Source organism: Anopheles moucheti, chromosome 3 (assembly GCF_943734755.1).
Source record: "Anopheles moucheti chromosome 3, idAnoMoucSN_F20_07, whole genome shotgun sequence".
Classification (NCBI taxonomy): Eukaryota; Metazoa; Arthropoda; class Insecta; order Diptera; family Culicidae; genus Anopheles; species Anopheles moucheti.
Window position 1 is genome coordinate 72561536 of NC_069141.1, and position 20261 is coordinate 72581796.

The 20261-nt window shown below is 43.8% G+C and overlaps 5 protein-coding genes across 5 annotated transcripts; 3 read left to right on the forward strand and 2 right to left on the reverse strand.

Annotated features, from left to right (window-relative positions):
* The first annotated feature begins 1093 nt into the window (after positions 1 to 1093).
* LOC128305977 (pupal cuticle protein Edg-78E-like) lies at positions 1094 to 5585 on the forward strand. The gene is made up of 2 exons (XM_053043630.1): positions 1094 to 1248; positions 4140 to 5585. The coding sequence occupies exons 1-2, from the start codon at positions 1237 to 1239 to the stop codon at positions 4536 to 4538; spliced, it is 411 nt and encodes a 136-aa protein (XP_052899590.1). The 5' UTR covers positions 1094 to 1236; the 3' UTR covers positions 4539 to 5585.
* Positions 5586 to 10785: 5200 nt separating this feature from the next.
* LOC128302363 (bifunctional coenzyme A synthase) lies at positions 10786 to 12624 on the forward strand. Its single transcript, XM_053039174.1, has 2 exons — positions 10786 to 11546; positions 11627 to 12624. Exons 1-2 carry the CDS (start codon positions 10824 to 10826, stop codon positions 12467 to 12469), a joined length of 1566 nt encoding a protein of 521 aa, XP_052895134.1. The 5' UTR covers positions 10786 to 10823; the 3' UTR covers positions 12470 to 12624.
* On the reverse strand, positions 12488 to 13528 carry LOC128302364 (non-structural maintenance of chromosomes element 1 homolog). The gene is made up of 3 exons (XM_053039175.1): positions 13366 to 13528; positions 12817 to 13304; positions 12488 to 12744 (listed from the first exon to the last, which is right to left on the reverse strand). The coding sequence occupies exons 1-3, from the start codon at positions 13469 to 13471 to the stop codon at positions 12631 to 12633; spliced, it is 708 nt and encodes a 235-aa protein (XP_052895135.1). The 5' UTR covers positions 13472 to 13528; the 3' UTR covers positions 12488 to 12630.
* A 148-nt stretch (positions 13529 to 13676) lies between these two features.
* Positions 13677 to 14984, forward strand: LOC128302260 (thioredoxin-like protein 1). The gene is made up of 3 exons (XM_053039042.1): positions 13677 to 14077; positions 14148 to 14258; positions 14323 to 14984. Exons 1-3 carry the CDS (start codon positions 13826 to 13828, stop codon positions 14818 to 14820), a joined length of 861 nt encoding a protein of 286 aa, XP_052895002.1. The 5' UTR covers positions 13677 to 13825; the 3' UTR covers positions 14821 to 14984.
* Positions 14985 to 16238: 1254 nt separating this feature from the next.
* Positions 16239 to 19321, reverse strand: LOC128304854 (potassium/sodium hyperpolarization-activated cyclic nucleotide-gated channel 1-like). Its single transcript, XM_053042094.1, has 10 exons — positions 19183 to 19321; positions 18805 to 18954; positions 18565 to 18698; positions 18293 to 18459; positions 17881 to 18214; positions 17611 to 17804; positions 17380 to 17529; positions 16980 to 17285; positions 16870 to 16918; positions 16239 to 16417 (listed from the first exon to the last, which is right to left on the reverse strand). The coding sequence occupies exons 1-10, from the start codon at positions 19296 to 19298 to the stop codon at positions 16239 to 16241; spliced, it is 1779 nt and encodes a 592-aa protein (XP_052898054.1). The 5' UTR covers positions 19299 to 19321.
* Positions 19322 to 20261: the final 940 nt, after the last annotated feature.

The following is a 20261-nucleotide window of genomic DNA, read 5'->3' on the forward strand; positions in this document are numbered from 1 at the left end:
TGCTTAATGAAACAACTGAACCGTGCCAAAAAGGTCGAGATGTTAACGCCTGTAACTAAATGTGTGCCCCGGCCCCGGGAGCCACAAAACCCCAAACATTTACGCTTATGTGCACTCACTGCTGTCCTTCCTTTGTACCCGGCCTCCTACTGCTGGATGCACTTTTTTACCCCACCATCCCACCTCACTCGCTCCTCACTTCTTCAGAGAGGAAGCTTCAATGGCTAACGCTACTAGACGCGGCTAGATGGTTCGATTGCTTCGCGTGTACACATTTATTTACAACATGTACCTTTTTTTTATCCCACTCCCGCTGCGGACCCATCCGAACCGCAGTGTGCTGGTGGGCAGATTTGACTCTACCGCCAAGAAGACACCACCTCAAGCAGCCACCCTTTTTCGAAGGGTTTCGCATGTTTTACACTCGACCACGGTTTCGGTGGCGGATTCAATTTGCGATCGTTACTTCTCCTGTGTTGCCCACACAACACGCACAGACACACACGATGGGTGCCCGCAGTACAATCCTCCTTCTCTTCTTAAATCCCATACATATTCTGTCCCTTCCTATCGGGATGTCATGACGAGGATGACGACTTGGGTCTCCCTCCCCCTTCCTCCGATACCGTTGTGGTCGTCTTCCCTTCCCTTGTTGCCCGTACCATTCGAGCAACCGCCGATCACGACGACGATGAGACACAACCTTCGCTCCCTTCCATCCAATGTCCATCCTCCAGCGCGTTTCCAACAGTGCGCTCTTCTTTCCACCACCATTCCAACACCATGCCAACGGTAACCGTAGACAACCAAAACCCCATCCCATGATGTGGTAAGGTTTGGTTCCTTCTCCCTCCAGCCGGGGTTGGTTCGGCAGTAGCACCCGTTGGCAGTAGTCGGTACCGTTTACCGTCTTTTTTTTTTGCACGAGCTCGCGCTTCTTACCGATCGTGCACGTACTAACACACATCTTGCTGCTCCGTTCCGCTCATTCTTACCCGCCCCGCAAGCCGATGGGTTCTTTTGCCACGGCTTTCTTCCACGGCGGCATATAAAAACGCGGCAAATTTGAACCTGATGATCAGTCACACAGACGTTCGCTCTGCCCACGGTGGTTGTTTTTGAAAAGAAATAGCAGTTGGTCAGCTTATCGTGCAGTTCATTTTTGTGCATTTGTCTCCAGGACACACCCAATTATACGCACTCACACCCACACACCCACACAAAACAATAAGCAACATGTTCCGAGTGGTGAGTTTCCGTTACGATCCCTTGAGTTCGATGATTGAGGGGGTTGCAAATGAGGATTGGTTTGGATTAGCCGGTACGCAGGAAACGCACAGGGAACGAATGGTTTTTTTTTTTTTTGGTGAATTTGCAGTGAATTGGACATTAAGACTTTCGTGTGTTCTTGCAATGCTCGTTACGCTAGATATCAAGTGTTTTTTGTTCATTGGTGCTATACAGTGGATCCTTTCGGTTGAATAATATGTGCTGCAAGCTGATGTTGGGTTCGTTACGACAAGATTATTATTGATACTGATTAGTATATTCATTCTAGTCAGAACCATTACAAGTAACATCGTAGCAAGTTGTAGTGCAATTGCAAGGAAATATTTATTGAGCAGACAGCTTTATTGGGGATGTTCTACTAAATTAAATTAACGGTTTGATATTTATAGCTCATTTTGATGCAATTTAAAATTTCTGTTAACCTTGAATTCTACTTGAAATGAGATTATAATTTCAATTTCCCAATATAAAAGAAGCGCATTAACTATAAAGGACTTCGGTATCAATGTCTTTGCCATGGTGATGTTATTTTGAAACAAAATATTAACGAAAATAAAAAAAAACACATTTAATCAAATGTAAAGTGAAAAGATAAGCTGTGCAAGTATTACATAAAATATATTTCAATTTAATCTTCATTAGTTAATTTAATTAATTAAATAATTATTGATCGGTTAATTGAATTTAATTGCAATGAAATTTAAAGACAATCCTTATATTATGTTATGAATCAATGGATCTAGCACCTGTGTGTGATATACTAAGCACGATGTATAAAGCATATTAAAAGCGCTTGCCTTTTTAAGATATTTGGACTTTATGTATTAACTTTAATCAAATGAAAATTTAGCCACCTCTCGTCTGAATCACGTAGAAATAATATAAAATCAAGATAGTACCATATGCATGATCAGCTTGATCGAAAATTTGAATAATCATAGCGATCATATGCAGCATGATAATGTCCGGTGTAATGCTGCATACCATCCTCAATTAACGAATTAATCTTTCGCACTCGCACTTCCATATCGCGTGTGCCACACCCTGCAAAAAACAAAACCCTGGGCGTTTCGGCAGATGTGCTACATTGTATTTGCACTATCCGGCGCAGTATCACCCGTAAGTCACCTCACCTTGAACCAGACGCCAGACATTATCTCTTGTGCAATGGCGCCCCGGCTCCACACAACCTGGCGCGGAAGCAAAACGATTACCGAGGTTTCCCCTTGTAGCGTTCCCTGCGTGTAGCGAAGTACCTTGCTTACATAAAAGCAAACAAAACGTGCATTAGCGGTTGTGCACCTTCGGTCGCTCAATTAAGTGACAGGCGTCAAGAAAACACCGAAACAGCGTGGGAGAAAAAGTAGTGCAATTGCATCTCTCTTCAGTGAGATGTTGGTCCGGGGGTGGGGCAAATGGCAAACGGGGAACGGGTGACAGGGGGGGAAAGGGAATCACAAAAGAGGCATTCAAGTTGGCCTCTGAAATCCACCAATAGGAAGGGAACGTTCCCAGACAATTGAGGTACGATGAGAGCCAAAACCAGAAGTTATGTGTGCGTTTAGAAGAGGTTTAGAAGAAGGTTTTCCCATTTCCCCTTTGTTTGCCACCCTTTGCTAGCGGTAGAAACTGTGCCACCAATCTTCCCATACGGTGCGGTGGCTCAGCCACCAGTTGACCGCGCTGTATTGCCGAAATGCAACCCACCGTCAGCACGCGATTCATTCGCTTTATCGCGTTAAATGAATGAACACGACATCCTACCCGCACACATCGCCCAAGACGTGGACATCTTGCGCCACCGTACGGCAATAACTGGTCAGTTTATTTTTGTATTTCTGTGTGTTTTGTTTTGCAGCGATGTTCAATTTTGATTGCTATCCGTTTCTTAAATTAAGCTCGTTTGTTTCAAGAAGACCTTAAACTCCGTGAACTTGTGCCATGGGGGATGCTATTTTTATACTGTCTGGTTCGTAAATTTACATCGCCATGAATTCAAGCTCATTCAACCAGTTGACTCGAGATAAACGGCACGAACCTCGACATAAAATAAAACAACACCGATCAAGTAGATTGACACCGCCGGAGGTCTGGGAAACGTTAGAATGTGGGGAGCGGGAGATAGGAAAAAATCGAAAATACTAAGATCGATTGTGGTCGACTCACCATTGAAGCATCGTAAACGCACCTGTTTCATCGCACAACGATGATAAGCAGTTGTCAATGAAATGTCGACACTAATGATGATCCACCATCCGCTTCTTAGTGTACGGTGGTGAGTTAGTAATCGACTTCAATTATCCGCTATCAAACCGATGGCCACCGTGTTATGTATGATGGTAATGATACCGCAATTGATGCATGCCCGTCTGGTTGTCGCTGGAGGAGTTGCGGCTGGGACAGGAGGTTTACCTAACGACGTCCACTCTATTGCATTGTGGGATGATTTATCATCTCGCGTCAGGTGGAAAAATGTTCACCTAACATCGATACATCGTCTCATTAGCGATGGAAGATGTCACGTCCATCGTGACGTCCTTGGAACGTTATCTTCGCGAAACAGGAAGGAAGATCCTCGATCGGACGCTTCTCGCACGATAGCCGTGTGCATGTTTTCCACGACGGTGAAGCTCGAGCTCGTCAAGGATGGGGTGTGTTCTGTTCGTCTAGGGCTTGCCACGCTAATCTCGCCAATGAAGGTGTGCTATCAAGCAAACAAACGATCATCCAAAACCCGCACCCCCGTGCATCGAAGAAGCGGGTTAAGGCAACGCGTGATTTTGTTCAGGGTGTGCTGCACATCTTTTACCAGCGTGTCATTCATAACATGTCGTGTTGTTCGTTTGCAGTTTGTTATTGCTGCGCTAGCCGCCGTTGCTGTCGCACAGAATCCGGACGCCGATGCACAGATCCTGAGCTCCGACAGTGCCGTCAACCCGGACGGTTCGTACTCCTGGAACTACGAGACGAGCAATGGTATCCGTGCGCAGGAGGAAGGTGTCGGTGGCCAGTCGGCGCAGGGTTCGGCCTCGTGGACGGACCGTGACGGTACGCCCATCCAGCTGACGTACGTCGCGGACGAGAACGGATTCCAACCGCGCGGTGATCATCTGCCCCGCGAAAGCCCAGTGCCGGCCCATGTCCTGAAGACGCTCGAGTTCATCCGTGCCAACCCGCCGAAGGATGATCCGAACTTCAACATTCAGGCTCTGGAGGCTGAAATTGCCAGACTGCAGGCCATCCAGTAAGGTGGACAAATAGCGCGGAAGAGACACTATTCTTCATCAGTCATCGGGAAGCGGAGAGATAGTTCGAGGGACAAGGAGATAAAGCGGACAAGTAAACAGTAATAGAGCGAGAGAGGGATAGAGAGAGAGGATAGGGTGTGTGGAGGAACGCACTAACGCGTGCGGATTAGCAATAGAACGAGATTTTGTGAAGGCGTTTTCGCTGTGACCTGTGCACATACTCATGCAGCAACACTAGAACAGAAGCACACGACCAAGCGGTCAAGATCAGCAGCTTACCAGCAGCAGAAAGAGTTGCGAGTGGAAAGCGAAAACGAGGTGAGAACGGGGGCATAGGGAACACACTCCAAGAAATACCCACCCTACACACACACACACACAAACACATTACACAAACTAAAGCAGCAACGAAAGGGAAAGGCAACATCCAACCGGAAGGGAAAGCCACAAACGAACCATCAGACGTAAGGGAGCAGAACCACGGCATCCCTTTATAATTCTCTTACATCACTACTTACTGCGAAGCTGTAACACTTTTGTACATAATTTTGACTAGTTCATTTACAAACGTCTGTAAAAAACAAACAATCGAATGTGCAGTGTTTCATTACCTTTTTTGCGCTTTTTGCTAAACTTTTGCTGTACTATTTTTCTCTTCCTGTTGGATCTGATTTTTCTGTTTCTAAAACTTTATTTTTGCGATAAAATTTATCATCTTCCGTTGAGTGTAATATTGGGCGAGCGAAGAAAGTCAATTCAATGTGTCCATAATGTAGTGCACAACACTGGACGTGCTGTCCGCTGCAAATGCCACAGATCTGACGATCGTGATCATTGTGTGTTGCCCAACACACCCCGCCTAAGGTTAGAGGTCGTCTGTTCGTCTGAGGCACCACAGTAGAAGCGGCATCTCTAGCAAAACCATGAAAGCGATGCGTTAAACGCATCCCGCAGCCAATGCCAAGCATAGTGAAACCCACCCCAAGCGAGGGAGGAAACAAACCAGCGAGAAATATAATCGTACCGTCCAGCCACGAGACGTGAGCGCAATGATCAAACTCTGTCTTTGCGGTATCTTGCCAGGCAGCATCATTGAAAAAGCGAATCGCCGAACCGAAAGAGTGAAAGAAAATGGAACGAAAAAAAACGGGAATGCGAAATGAAGATGGGATTGGATGGCCAAGATGGGGAGAATTTTGCATGTTACCGACGTGTCTGCCGTACGTTTGCGGTCGTTTGATTAGTGCTTTGCAACATGGGAAGAAAAGACGGAATGGAGCAAAGATCAAACCAACAGATCAAGGAAGAAAATCAAACGAAAGGGAAATTCAGCTGGTAAAGCGATCACAGTTCGCGAAAGATAGTATCGTGATGACATAACCTGTACGATGCTTGTAGTACAGACGATCGTTTATTCAGCAGTAGTTCAGAGGGGCCTTGGGAGGGTAAGCTATAAAGAAGAGTTTTATGTGTAAGATGCATTAGTCATCTTCATTGCATTCATGACAAGAAGCGATGCAACTGATGTTGCATCCGTTTGAAGTAGTTATAGCAATACTGGTGCCTGTTGAAGTTTTTGGTTGACAGGACGCGGTCCAGACTTAATACTGGGCTGACCATAGATTGATGAACAGTGGTACCTATCAACAACGAAATTAACTACCCAGTGGAGGATCAATCCCCTTGGAGGCCCAGGGCGGAAATATAGTTGGGGCCTCTAATTTTTAAAACGATGCAGAAGGGAAGGGGGACATTGAGGGGACTTGAAATGAGACAAGGCGAAAAGCGCAGTAAAACGGGGCCTATTGCCGTTTGATCCGCCGCTGGGCTGCCCCTAATCAGTCATACGTATGAACTCATGTCTGTTCGCGATGAACTGCGCCTTTGCCTCCTTTCACGTATACCAGATATTGACCAGTTCCGGAACAACACACCGACTGCAGGTGAAATGGGTCATGTGTGTTTGTGACTACATCGCCGGTAGCACGGAATATACACGGGAGATTGTGCTGCAACATCGTGCTACAGGATCCTTAAGGCCAGTGTATGAGACCAACCAGATGATGCGTCCACTTCAGTACCCGATCCTGTTTCCACGGGGTGAAACCGGTTGGACTCATGGTATGTTTAAGATACGTCGCCGAGGAAGACAGCCGAGACCATCGAGCACGGGGACAAACACAGATAGTGGTGCCGTCATCAATGAGGATGATCCCCAGATGGAGAAGATGCCGAATGCAGAGAAATAATCATTCAATCAAAATACTCCACGTGAATATGCCGCATATTGCATATCCTGGCGGGAGATCGCTCATTCTCTGATGCATTGTGAGGGGTAGTCACCCATCATACATTTTGCAATACAGAATGAGCGAGTTACTAAGTTGTGAATTTCGATTTTTTTTTGTTTATTTTTTATTTAGTGGATTGTTTAACATTGTGTATCCCATTAAACAAACAACGCAAATTTTATATATGTAATAATAATTTGTGTTATAAACCGAGTATGCCCGGGATAAGGTAAATCGCAAGGAGGAAATGCCTTGTGACACTTGTTATTATCGCTCAACACAAGCGGTGTTGAAAATACGGCATTGCCGTCATAATATAAATTAAATAAAAAAAAATAAAAAAATAATAATTTGTGTTATGCACAGTTGGTTAGATTTGCATAGCTTTTATCATTTGAAAACAAAGAATGCTAGGTCAAGTTTTTGTTTTGAAAGACTACCTCCATGATCAAACAAACATCAGCAAAATATCGAAAACAAAGTTCCCCTTACTCAGAGTTCTATTGCGTAGCCCTGAAACCGGGCCGTTAAGCTAGTCTATATATAAACGTTTGTATGAGCTAAGGAAAACCATAACGCCATTACTTGGATCACATTTTCTTTACGTACAATTTATGATTCCTGATTAGTCCAACGCCTTCTATGATTTTTTCGCCCAAGGTACAGTTTTCAATCGGTTTACTTTACGGTAACAATCAGAAAAATTTCTTAGCAACCTGTTCCGCTCATGTAGATGTTTTAGGCGATGAACAAAAATTAACGGTTGATTTCTGTGGTGAGCTCCTACTTACTGAACTTTTTCAACAATTGATCATGTTTTATAGCATTCTTTGATCCATTAAGTGTAGGGCCACGAGAGTTGCCAAAATGCTGACAAATTTGTCCAATGATTAAATCAGCTGGTCAACTGTGAAATCCACTATAGCGTTGCCGCGCACACAATTGTTTTCAGATTTCCGATACCAGGAGAGCATGTTTTTCGAGAGGTGGAATAAATTTGCGCTGCAGGTGAAATAACCTGCAGTGTGGAATAAATTTGACCATCACTATTGCATTGCGTACTATCAAACCCGTGAGAGCGTTCACCAGTTTAAGGAAGATGGATGAAACGGAGAGCATCCTTCATCTCGCTCAAACTTTCCGTCTTCTGGTATGAAATTCCATACAAAACCAGCTATTTTCAGATTGCCGATACAAGGAAACCATCCACGGAAGAGGTAGCACCTTGTACAGCAATTTTGCTCGAAAACCGCCGAAAGGTATGCAATATTTAAACACTAACTTTCCCGTTGGTCGAGTAAAATTTTGCAGCAATTTTGCTCAAAAACCGCCGAAACTTATGCAATGTTTAAACACTAACTTTCCCGTTGGTCGTGAAACATTTCTTCGAAAACCGCCGAAAGGTATGCAATTTTTAAACACTAACTTTCCCGTTGGTCGTGAAAAATTTCTTCGAAAACTACCATTTTTCGAATGTATTGTACCAGGAGAGCATGCACGGAAGAGGTAGCACCTGGTAATTTTGTCCGCCTAAAGGTATGCAATGTTTAAACACTAACTTTCCATACAAACCAGCTGTTTTCAGATTTCCGATACCAGGAGAGCATGTTTTTCAAGAGGTAACACCTGGTACCAGCAGAGCAAGATGGCGCCCAACAATTCATGAAAAGTTTCATGAAATTATTTCATGAAATATTTCATGAAACCTTTCATGAAACATTTCATGAAAATTTCATGAAAATTTCATGAAAATTTCATGAAATATTTCATGAAACATTTCATGAATGAAATTTTCATGAATGAAAATTTCATTCATAAAAATTTCAATCATGAAAATCTCATTCGTAAAAATTTCATTCATAAAAATTTCATTCATTAAATTTTCATTCATGAAAATTTCATTCATAAAAATTTCATTCAAAAAAATTTCATTCATAAAAATTTCATTCATAAAAATTTCAATCATGAAAATCTCATTCGTAAAAATTTCATTCATAAAAATTTCATTCATTAAATTTTCATTCATGAAAATTTCATTCATAAAAATTTCATTCATGAAAATTTCATTCAAAAAAATTTCATTCATAAAAATTTCATTCATAAAAATTTCATTCATAAAAAATTCATTCATAAAATTTCCATTCATAAAAATTTCATTCATAAAAATTTCATTCATGAAAATTTCATTCATAAAAGTTTCATTCATAAAAATTTCATTCATAAAAATTTCATTCATAAAAATTTCATTCATAAAAATTTCATTCATAAAAATTTCATTCGTAAAAATTTCATTCATAAAAATTTCATTCATGAAAATTTCATTCATGAAAATTTCATTCATGAAAATTTCATTCATGAAAATTTCATTCATAAAAATTTCATTCGTAAAAATTTCATTCATAAAAATTTCATTCATAAAAATTTCATTCATGAAAATTTCATTCATAAAATTTCATTCATGAAAATTTCATTCATAAAATTTTCATTCATAAAAATTTCATTCTTAAAAATTTCATTCATAAAAATTTCATTCATAGAAATTTCATTCATGAAATGTTTTATGAAATATTTCATGAAATATTTCACGAAATATTTCATGAAATATTTCATGAAATTTTCATGAAATTTTCATGAAATTTTCATGAAAAGTTTCATGAAATATTTCATGAAATAATTTCATGAAACTTTTCATGAATTGTTGGGCGCCTTCTTGCTCTGCTGGTACCAGGTGTTACCTCTTGAAAAACATGCTCTCCTGGTATCGGAAATCTGAAAACAGCTGGTTTGTATAGAAAGTTAGTGTTTAAACATTGCATACCTTACGGCGGACAAAATTACCAGGTGCTACCTCTTCCGTGCATGCTCTCCTGGTACAATCAATTCGAAAACTGGTAGTTTTCGAAGAAATTTTTCACGACCAACGGGAAAGTTAGTGTTTAAAAATTGCATACCTTTCGGCGGTTTTCGAAGAAATGTTTCACGACCAACGGGAAAGTTAGTGTTTAAACATTGCATACCTTTCGGCGGTTTTCGAGCAAAATTGCTGTACAAGGTGCTACCTCTTCCGTGGATGGTTTCCTTGTATCGGCAATCTGAAATTAGCTGGTTTGTATGGAATTCCGTACCAGCTAATAGAAAGTTTGAGCGAAATTAAGGATGCTTTCCGTTTCATCCATCTTCCTTACACTAGCGATCGCTCTCACGAGTTTGATAGTATGCAATGCAATAGTGATGGGCAAATTTATTCCTCACTGCAGGTGTCACCTCTGGAAAAACATGCTCTCCTGGTATCGGAAATCTGAAAACAATTGTGTTGTTAATGGTCTCAAACATCAACATGAAAAGAAAAAGGGTTCTACGAAATTTCGCTGATTGTTACTGAAGAATTAAACTGATTGGAAACTGTACCTCGGGCGAAAAATCGTAGAAGCGATCGCGTTGGACTGATCAGGAATCGTAAATGTACGTAAATCGTAGAAAATGTGATCCAACTAGTGGCGTTATGGTTCTGCATAGCGCATACAAACGATTACATATACAGAATATAAATAGACTAGCTGAACGGCCCGTTTACAGGGCTACGCAACAGAACTCTGGGGTGCACGTAAGGGAGCTTTCTTTCCGAGACTTTGCTGGTGTTGTTGAATCATGTTTGAAGTACACCTCCCTAACACCGATAATGCCGTAGCAAAATTATAGGCCCCCTTTCAAAATTCCGCCCTGGGCCTCCTCCACAGTGTTTAAATGTATCGATATCGAATAAAAAAACTAAAAGTATCAATTTAAATTTCAAATTTTGCACTCTTCAACTGTCTTCCAGGCGACCAAAGATGGAAGCACTGCGCTAGTACTACATCTGTCATCGACACTTGCCACAACAAAGCACCAAAATTACCGATTTGTTTTTTTGGCAAATTAGTCTTATCTTTGCGAAAATTGATAAAGAAATCCATCGGTCGACATCGCAATACTTCCAACAGGCCAACGGGTAAATATGCCCTCCAGAACCGGTTTACTGACGGCAGTCCATTTGGCCAACATTGCCAAAACACTATCCGCTACACGTCCTTACGCGTTGAGCACACTGTACCTGCAGTTTCATCCGCAAGTGGCCGCCAACGTAAGTTGTCCCCTGGCGTTTGGTCGATTTGTGGCTAGCGTGTACCAATCTTCCGTCACTTGGCTTGGTTCCGAGGTAGACCTTCGCATTGTGACTGGATCGCTGCGATCAAGCGGTGCCAGCTTCGAATCATTTACTAAACGAACGCGACCCGCAGCGGTAGATTATCTGTTCTACGACTACGCATTAAGTTCGTCTAGTTCCGGATGTGAAAAACGACTTGCCGAACGGTATCCGGGCGTGAAGGTAGTTGAACTGGATACGCTAAGTGCGGAGCAGCTATCACTACCACCCGGGTTGGATAATTCCTTGCAAACGTATCGCAATGTGGTGTTGGGCGGTACGTTCGATCGGATTCACGCCGGTCATAAGGTGCTGCTCACGCAATCGGTTCTGCTGGCCACGGAACGAGTCGTCGTCGGGGTAACAGACGGTGCTATGATAAAGAGCAAAAAGCTGCATGAACTTATACTGCCGGCCGCACAACGGATAAAGTATGTAAAGGAATTTTTGGAAGACATCGACCCATTTCTAAGCTATGAAGTCGTCCCCATTTTGGATCCCTTTGGGCCCACCGCTACCGACCCAAACTTGGATGTAAGTCCATATTGCTTTTCAATCTGCTGCGAGAAGAAAAAAGGGTTTGAATTTCATTAAACAATTTTCATTTCTTTTAGTTAATTGTGGTCAGTACCGAAACGGCTCGTGGTGGTGCAAAAGTGAATGAACTGCGCGAAACCAACGGATTGAATCAGCTAGAAGTGTACACGATCGAACTACTGGACGATGAAAGCACAATCGAAGACAAAGAAGATAAAATCAGTTCTAGTAACCAGCGGATGGATCTGCTTGGAACGCGTTTACGACCCCGAAAACCCGCACCGACACATATCCCGGCGAAACCTTACATCATCGGTATGATTGGTGGAATCGCTGCTGGGAAAAGCAAAATGCTTGAACGCTTTCAAGCCTTCGGCGCAGGAATTATTGACTGTGATAAAATTGGCCATGAACTGTACGAACCGGGCGAAGAATGCTACCAACAGGTGGTGACAACATTTGGTCAAGAAATTCTGCACCCGGATGGTACAATAAATCGAAAGGCACTTGGCGCAATTGTGTTTGCCGACCAGAGCAAGCTCGACCAGTTGAATGAGATTATGTGGAAGGCGATTGCGAAACGAGCGAATGAGAAAATCCGTACACTTCACGAGCAACACGGAAAGGAGGTAATTGTGATGGAGGCAGCAGTAATGCTCCGTGCCGGATGGCAGAACAACTGTCACGAAATGTGGTCGTGTATCGTTCCGCGAGAAGAAGCCATTCGAAGATTGATGGAACGTAATCAGCTCGAGGAACAGGATGCAATACGGCGCGTAGACATGCAGCCGACGAGTAATGAAGAGATGGTGCAAAATTCGGACATTGTGTTCTGTACCTTATGGAGTTACGAATATTCGCAGCAACAAGCGGAGAAAGCGTGGGCTATCGTTACGCAGGACCTAAAACTGAAGCTTTAAATACACACGAAATAATATTGCTGTAAATTGTATATTTGCAGTACACACGAGCGCCTTGGTTGCTACCTTACATTTTATATAAAAGTGGTAAAACTTATATGTTACTCGTTTAAGGGAGTTAAGGATATGGGGGAAATAAATCAAAGTTTAGTGAATAACCACTATATTGGCACACTCCACAATTCTTTGCACGCGGGACAGTTCGTAAGCCGACGAAGATACTTTTTCAAACAATCTTTGTGCAGAATCTGCGGGCAGGAAGCACAACGAACACCCTGTAATAGGAAAAGAACAACATTTATTACAGAAATTTTAACGTAAAGACCACAAATGCTCCCACAACTTACATAGAATATAGTGACATTACAAAGACAGCAGCGTGTTATAATATCGGCGTAATTTTTGCTGAGATACTTTTCAAACTCTACGACCGACTTCGGTCCAAAGTGGAACTTATCATTCAGCACTAGAAAGTAACCCGATTCTTCCCATTCGTTCAGCAACTGTTCTGCCCGTGTCTTTGGAAGGGGTTTTATCGTCTCACTCTCGGTGTCATTGGTAAGATTGAGACAGTTTATCATGGTCAGCGTGTGGTCTTCGCTCAACGTTAGTTCACGTAGCACTACACGAAAGAAATGGAGTTCCGGTGCAGTGTACACATTCTGATGCAGATCGATCGGTGATTCTTGCAGGTTGACAAACACGTAAAAATCACTATCGAGTAGCTCGAAGTGTGTGTAAACAATCTTCTGATCAAATTGATGGATATGTTCGTTTATTTTAGCCACCACATCGACGACGTCCGTTTCATTTGGAATAGTATCATCGTTGCCGTCTAAAAGAAAACAAACCTTCATTAGAAGCGTTCCGCAGACCCTACACGAGCCGGTACTTACATCGGGCGTAGATGCCAATGAGAATGTCGAGTGCATTTTGCTTGCTTACTGTCCCGTGGTTGGAGCATGCTTGCAGAAATGCTCGGTGCACATTAGTATATACCATAGCGAAGATTTGACCGTGTCCTATTATCACTTTGTTGCGAAACAACACAACACTGTTTTGCCGCTCTTTTGAATACTGCAGAAAACAACAAACGACTGACAGTGTCTGGCATCATCTGGCAGCAACTGACAGTATTTCCAAATGCCAGCAACAACTGTCAATCGGCACACCACGGAATCTGTCAAAGCAAAAGGTAGCAAAATATCAAAAAATCATCGTCATCGTCGTCGCGCTTTGTTGCCGAAAAAATCACTTCGCCGGGCGTTCAGCAATTCCGATCAAGATTTGGTGGAAATCCTCCGCACTTTACTTTACTCCGACTAATTCCGGGTGTTCCCGTGCATTTGCCACAGCATGGCAGTAAAGTCCATTAACGACGAGGGACATTTCCAAGCGGAATTATCGGCCGCTGGTGGTAAGCTTGTCGTTGTCGATTTCACAGCGACCTGGTGCGGTCCGTGCCGCAATATTGCTCCACTGTTTGAGCAACTGCCGGGCAAATATCCGAAAGCTGTGTTCCTTAAGGTAGACGTAGACAAATGTTCCGATACGGCAGCGACTCAGGGGGTTTCCGCGATGCCAACTTTCATCTTCTACCGTGCCAGGGTAAAGCATCATAGCTAAGCGGACCATCCAGCAGATATGAACTAATGCGCAAATCTTTTCCTCATTGCAGACCAAAATCGATCGACTACAGGGAGCAGACATAAATGGGCTGGAAGCAAAGATACAGAAACATTATGCGGCTAGTGCAGATGAATCCGGAGAAGACTATGGTCAGGGAATGGTAGGTAACGCACTATAGAAACGAACCCACTTCACTTTATCATCGTGTTCCATTTACCTTGCAGCTTGATCTCAACACCTTTATCCAGAAGAATCAGTGCGAGTGCTTAAACGAAGCGGATGACCATCCGTGGACGAATGCGCTCACCGCAACCGGAGGCCATTTAGCATCCGACTGTGATGAGCAGCTCATCATTTCGATTACCTTTAACCAGGTGATAAAGTTGCACTCGTTGAAAATCAAAGCACCTCCGACACACGGGCCTAAGAACATCAAGCTGTTCATTAATCAGCCGCGCACGCTCGACTTCGATATGGCCGACTCGTACGTATCGGTGCAGGATCTGGAGGTCGACCCGAAGGATCTGGAAACGGGAAATCCAATCAAGCTGCGGTTTGTCAAGTTCCAGAACGTGCAGAACATTCAGCTGTTCGTAAAGGACAATCAGTCCGGTGGAGAGACGACAATCATTGACCATCTGGCCTTCATCGGGCAACCGATAGCGACGACGAAGATGGACGATTTTCAGCGGGTGGCCGGAAAGAAGGGCGAAAGTCACTGAGCCGCTGTAGCAAACCGCGGTTGTGTGTGTATGATCGGTTTCGGAGATGCAACAATTCCTGCCCCGAAGTACGCGAGTGTTATGATGATATCGATCGTCGGTAAGCAAAGACGATTGACCTGTTTGCAATTCTTTTTCTCGTGAATCGAAATATGATTTAATAAAAAAATAACACATACTTATTACTCTTTTAGTGAATTGATCATTTTTGATTTGTAACATCCGGTATTTGGCCGTTGTTAAGGGTTAATATCCATATGCAGAATATAAAGTATATTCTCTCCCCAAATCGTAAATACCCCTCATCTTTCCGGATGATTATCGGTCAAAGGGCAATTGTTTTACTCGACTATTATCTCACTGCTGTCAGGAGCATGAGAATTAATTATCCTGACTAACCGAGTATGAACATTTCAGTAGAGATGACAAAGAGAATAAAACGAGGACCTGAAAACGACCCCTATTGTCAATCATTACTGAATGAGGGAAGGGTTTTCGTCCTATCTGATACGATTCCACACAATTCCAACGACCCAACGAAACCATTTCCAAAGGCACAGTAGTGAAAATGTTGTTTCAGCCTTAAAAAGGATTTCGTTAAATTGGAACCTATTACATGAACTCAAATTTAACACCCATGCCGCGGCTCATGTGTCTATTGAAACCGTTCGATTTCCTTATTGGCCTTATCGCTGGTTTTTATTCAATCCATTGTGTGCATTACGTTTCACATCAAGCACGCGTAATTTCATTTCGTGCACACTTAGAAGCCTTCGTTGAGCGGCAACGCACACGAAATCGAAACCGTACAGCAAGCGCCAAGCTTTCAATTAACAACCATCACCACTTTACTTGGTTTCTGCCTTGTTCCTTGCATTCACATCACGGTTTAATGCTCGTTCGCTATCACCACTAGGCAATTTTCCGGGTTTGTGTGCTGCTAAGAATGATTCTCATCTTCGCGCCGGCCGCTTGAAACATAATTCAACCCAACCTGTGTTAACTGATTTATTAGTCTCCGACGACTTCGCACGCGTTCAAAGTAAAATGTTTAATTAAATTCGTGCACGATTCGCGCCACCGTTTGAAAGGCTTTTCCTGCTTCAGCTGGAGCGCTACCGGCAACCAAATAGGATTGCCATTTAATATTAATAAACCGGCAAAATAAGGGGAAATGAAACAACAGAAGGAAAGGAAAAGAATACAATACCGGCAGAGATGGTAAAATTCTAGCCACACAGCAGCATAGATTCAAATAGAGAAATAGTGTTAGCGAGCGAAAATAGTATAACACCGACCTGCTAATGCGACCTCGGTTCAGTTCCGGAAATGATTGATTGTCCTCTAGCCAGGAAAGCTTCCAACTTCGTTTGGGTTTTATTTGTCTCGGCGGGTGAAGTTTGCCACACGGGTCCCACTCACTCGGTACCGTGCGGCCGGCTGCGCTGCATTCGTACCGTCTCGACATTGTCCAGCGTGTCTAGCACGGTCCCACGCTGCATCTCTCCCATCTGACGGAGATGTGCGTTCGCTAGGTCGAGCAGATTCTGGCGCACGGTCGGGTACGGTTGCAGGAATCGATCAAGCCATTCCCGAGCTGTTTGAAGGAACACTTGGGCGTGAGCGTGGACTGACACGAAAAGTATTTCAATTGCAATTGCCATTGCCGAGTCGTACACCCCGCCCCAGGCGAGGAAAGCATGTTTTATTTCCCAGGTGGTGTGGCGCTTAGTGCCGATGTGCATGGAATTGGATTTTGCCACCAAACAGGAAATTCGTTTGGCATGCGGATGCGTACGAAAGGTGAAGCGTAGCGTCTGTTTTGCAGTTGGTATGTTTGCCGGATACGGGCTTAAAGGTTAATAAACTACTGCCACATTGGAAAATGCAATCAGGTGCATGTTTTTCCGACGGAAATGTAGGGAAAAGAAGTGGCATCAGCTTGTCATGCACGATGCTTATAGCATCCTTTTTTTTAAAAAAAAGGAAACAATTCTTGGAAATTGTCTCAATGGAATTTACCACAAGAAAAATAGTAACGCTACTTACACAACGTATACAGCTCCGTGTTTTCCACAGCGACCAGGTTGGGAAATTTCTGTTGGTGATAAATAGGCTTACAAGCTGCGTTAACATCACCGCAACGAATTCCAACTTACCACCGTGTCTGCATCAAAGAGCAGCTGAAATTCACCGAAATGTTCCCCATTCTCCAGATGCAACACTTCCTTCCAACCGCTCGTGTATATGGCCACCGTGCCCGTCACTATAAACACCATATTCCAGCGACTCTCATCGCCGGTCCCGGCACCCTTCCACCGGGCAATAATATCATTCTTCATGAATAGCTGAAAGTCCATGCCGAGTGCCAGCGCTGTCAACTGTTGGTCGGTGAATGTGGCACGAAACAACGGGCAGGCCCGGAGCAGCGGTCCAAGAATTTCCATCCGCATTTCACCGTAAAGCTGTCGGTGAGAACCAATCCGGAGAAAGCATGTGATGACGCACTGTTCACAAGCGCCGGTAAACATTCTCGCACACCCAAAAGCGTAACCTCACCTGCTCCCCAAGCACCGACCGGATCAGTGTCCAGCGGCTGTAAATCTTCGGATGGCGAAAGTCGTAGTAGCTCAAGATTTGGCTTTGCAGTGCGGCCGGCAATTGTTCGTGGCGCATGTAGTTGCTCAGCTCGTAGCGATACCCGTGGTACTGGAATCAAAAGCACGAATTTGCATAGCATAAACAACGAACCAAAGCCGGTCAACGCGAAGTGTCCCCGGGAGCTCTTACTTTGCTTTTGCTGGAGAACAGAATGCGTATAAAAATAAGCAACTCGGCCAGTAGGTAAATCTTCAGTATGTAGCCACTGATGGTGTAGATAAGGGACATCACCATATCGTCGTAGGTCATGGATTCGTTGAAGTCATGCGTGATGTGCGTCACGGTGTACAGCGTCCGATAGGAGCATTCCATGTAGCGAACAACTGGCAGAAAAAAAACATGAAGAAGCGGTAAGACTATTGGACGATCACGTGACGAACGCAACGAAACGTTCCTTACAAGACGTTTGATTCCAAAACGGTATCTTCCGGGACCAGGAACGTTCGTCTACCAGCGTCGGATCGGTTCCCTGCACTAGCCGCAAAACCATAAACATCAGACAGGTGCTCCAGTGGAACACGAACAGTACCGTGGCGAGAATGGCGATGAACTTGATGACGTTGCGCCGCAACCCGAACCGCTGACAAAGGCTGCGAATGTAGCGTAAAAACGTTCGAAAGCGGAAGATTTTAATCACCGACGCCAAGCTCCAAAGATCCCACAGGCAGCCGGGATGATAGTCCAGCCTGTGCAGACAGTAAACCAACGAGTTTTCGAGTGTCGATGGAGGAATCTGTGACAAAAACAGCGCAGGAAATTCGTTATCGCAAGCATGGCAGAAAGATATGATTTAAAGCATGTCGAGACGTACGAGTTTGGTCAACAGTGGATCCGGTGCAGAGCTGATGACGTCGATCCAGAACCACATGCGCAGATATTGCGTCCGGACCCGTTTCAGGTTGAGATCGACCTGTTGGTTTCTCCGCTGGTATGTGCCGGTGTACATGGACATTACCACATCAAGCAGGCAAATGAAATCTACCAAACGACACATCCGGGATGAGTAAACACGGTCGCGTTGGACACAGCACGGCTTGGCGCTTAATGCTGACGGTATGAGCAAAAAGAAATTTCAGAACATACCCGTGCCTAAAAGCACCACGTGAAAGGCCGTGAAGGGATAGTAATCACCTATCCGGTACAGAAATGTTACATCGTACGGGATCAGCTGGAAAGCGGTCGCGAACGTAACTATCATCAGGCACTCCCAGACGAACCTGCAAACGTGAGCGTGTTTGGCATGAGAATATACGGACGATGAGGCGCATCATCGTTCGTGTCAGTTAATTAGCAGCCGCTTGGTCGGCAAACACACGGACTCACCGGAAATAGCTTAGCGGATGTATTGTGCCCGGGAAGTACGTGAGCTGACGTGACATTTCGCGCTTTATCGCCGTATCGCTGCGAAAAACGAATCTCGTTACAGGGCTGTGGTGATCGATCAGGCAAATGCGGCGCCACCATCGTGCGATTCTGCAAAAAAAAAGAAACGAAAAGGTACTGTAAAGATGCAGCAGGCGGCAAATTATGTTGCTGTTGCTGGACCGTGCTCTCGTGTGGGGAATTCTTTGTCGCGACATGTGCATTGTAACCGGGTTTTAACATACCATGGGTGAAAACTTCGTTCTATTATTCCCACCCCCCCGGACAGATGCCATTAACGCGAAGCAAAAACAGTGTTCTCTCTACGTTGACGCTTACCTGCGTGGGAAGGAGTCGGCGGGCATTAGCAGCTTCATCAGGTCGACATCATGGCGCACTGCACAGTTGTGGGATGGAAAATTTTGATTATTTTTTTCCCGACCACCGGTCATCATTTCTTTTCGGGTGTTTCGGGTGCGTGGGTTTGACTCTTTCTGATGAAACCGCTGTCCGCTGGTAATGGGTGGGGCTCCAGGTTTTGCTTATTTAAAATTCAACGCCTCCAATCAGGAAAAAAAACCACTCCCATGAGGCATTGAGTCTATTAAAAACGACAGGGCTTTTAAACTAAAACCCCAATGCAAGCAAGTTGAGATGGAAGTATTTTTTTTCCAAAGCCTACTTCTGGGAGTTTAGTGAAGCTGGCGAGTAATCTATATCGTTTGTATGCGCTAAGGACAACCATAAAGTATTTGGACAGTTTCTCATGGATTTGAACGTATTTCGCTCCAGTTTTTCGAAGAAATTAGGTCTATAAGCTGGTCCTACAATCCAGTAATAATCAAGAATAGGAATGGAGTTCCAAGAACCTTGAGGTTCTAATATCAAATAGAAGGAAGAGTTCCAATGATTACGATATGATTTTATTCATCTTCTATGGCAATGCTGGCTGTGTCGTAGTGACAATCGCAATACTAAACCCAATACTCCACCACAATAAAGTTCCGAAAGACGCAGGCAGGACATTTTCATGGTACAATCGATGAGAGAAAACAATACCACAGCACGAGTGGCGCAATGGCAATAGTTGGCGAATATTACGGAAGTGAAAACAATCATAGTTTCTATTCTAGCATCTAACGGTAGGATAATTTTCAAACAGATGTAAAAATATGAAAATCTTGAGGTCGAAAATCCCGTTCAAGAATTAGAATACATGAATAGGTCCAAACCTCCGTACGCAGCACTGACTATCATTCGGGTAAATAAAGTCAACCAAACCCGGAAATGGCCTAGACTTCTTCAGGTTGTTGTACCAATAAAGAATAAGAAGCTACCAAACAGCTTCTAATGCTATATTGTACTTGCTACATATTGTATGTCACTGTAGTCAGTGTTAAATCGATTAATTCATGGAA

Excerpts from the sequence above, each read along its gene's own strand:
- LOC128302363 (XM_053039174.1), top strand. The coding sequence starts at position 10,824 with ATGCCCTCCAGAACCGGTTTACTGACGGCAGTCCATTTGGCCAACATT. Across the intron at positions 11,547-11,626 it reads CTACCGACCCAAACTTGGAT|TTAATTGTGGTCAGTACCGA; the intron begins GTAAGTCCATAT and ends CATTTCTTTTAG.
- LOC128302364 (XM_053039175.1), bottom strand. The coding sequence starts at position 13,471 with ATGGTATATACTAATGTGCACCGAGCATTTCTGCAAGCATGCTCCAAC. Across the intron at positions 13,305-13,365 it reads CATTGGCATCTACGCCCGAT|ACGGCAACGATGATACTATT; the intron begins GTAAGTACCGGC and ends GTTTTCTTTTAG. Across the intron at positions 12,745-12,816 it reads GTAATGTCACTATATTCTAT|GGTGTTCGTTGTGCTTCCTG; the intron begins GTAAGTTGTGGG and ends TTCCTATTACAG.
- LOC128302260 (XM_053039042.1), top strand. The coding sequence starts at position 13,826 with ATGGCAGTAAAGTCCATTAACGACGAGGGACATTTCCAAGCGGAATTA. Across the intron at positions 14,078-14,147 it reads TCATCTTCTACCGTGCCAGG|ACCAAAATCGATCGACTACA; the intron begins GTAAAGCATCAT and ends TCCTCATTGCAG. Across the intron at positions 14,259-14,322 it reads AAGACTATGGTCAGGGAATG|CTTGATCTCAACACCTTTAT; the intron begins GTAGGTAACGCA and ends TTTACCTTGCAG.
- LOC128304854 (XM_053042094.1), bottom strand. The coding sequence starts at position 19,298 with ATGATGACCGGTGGTCGGGAAAAAAATAATCAAAATTTTCCATCCCAC. Across the intron at positions 18,955-19,182 it reads GCCGACTCCTTCCCACGCAG|AATCGCACGATGGTGGCGCC; the intron begins GTAAGCGTCAAC and ends TTTTTTTTGCAG. Across the intron at positions 17,805-17,880 it reads GTTTTGGAATCAAACGTCTT|TTGTTCGCTACATGGAATGC; the intron begins GTAAGGAACGTT and ends TTTTTCTGCCAG.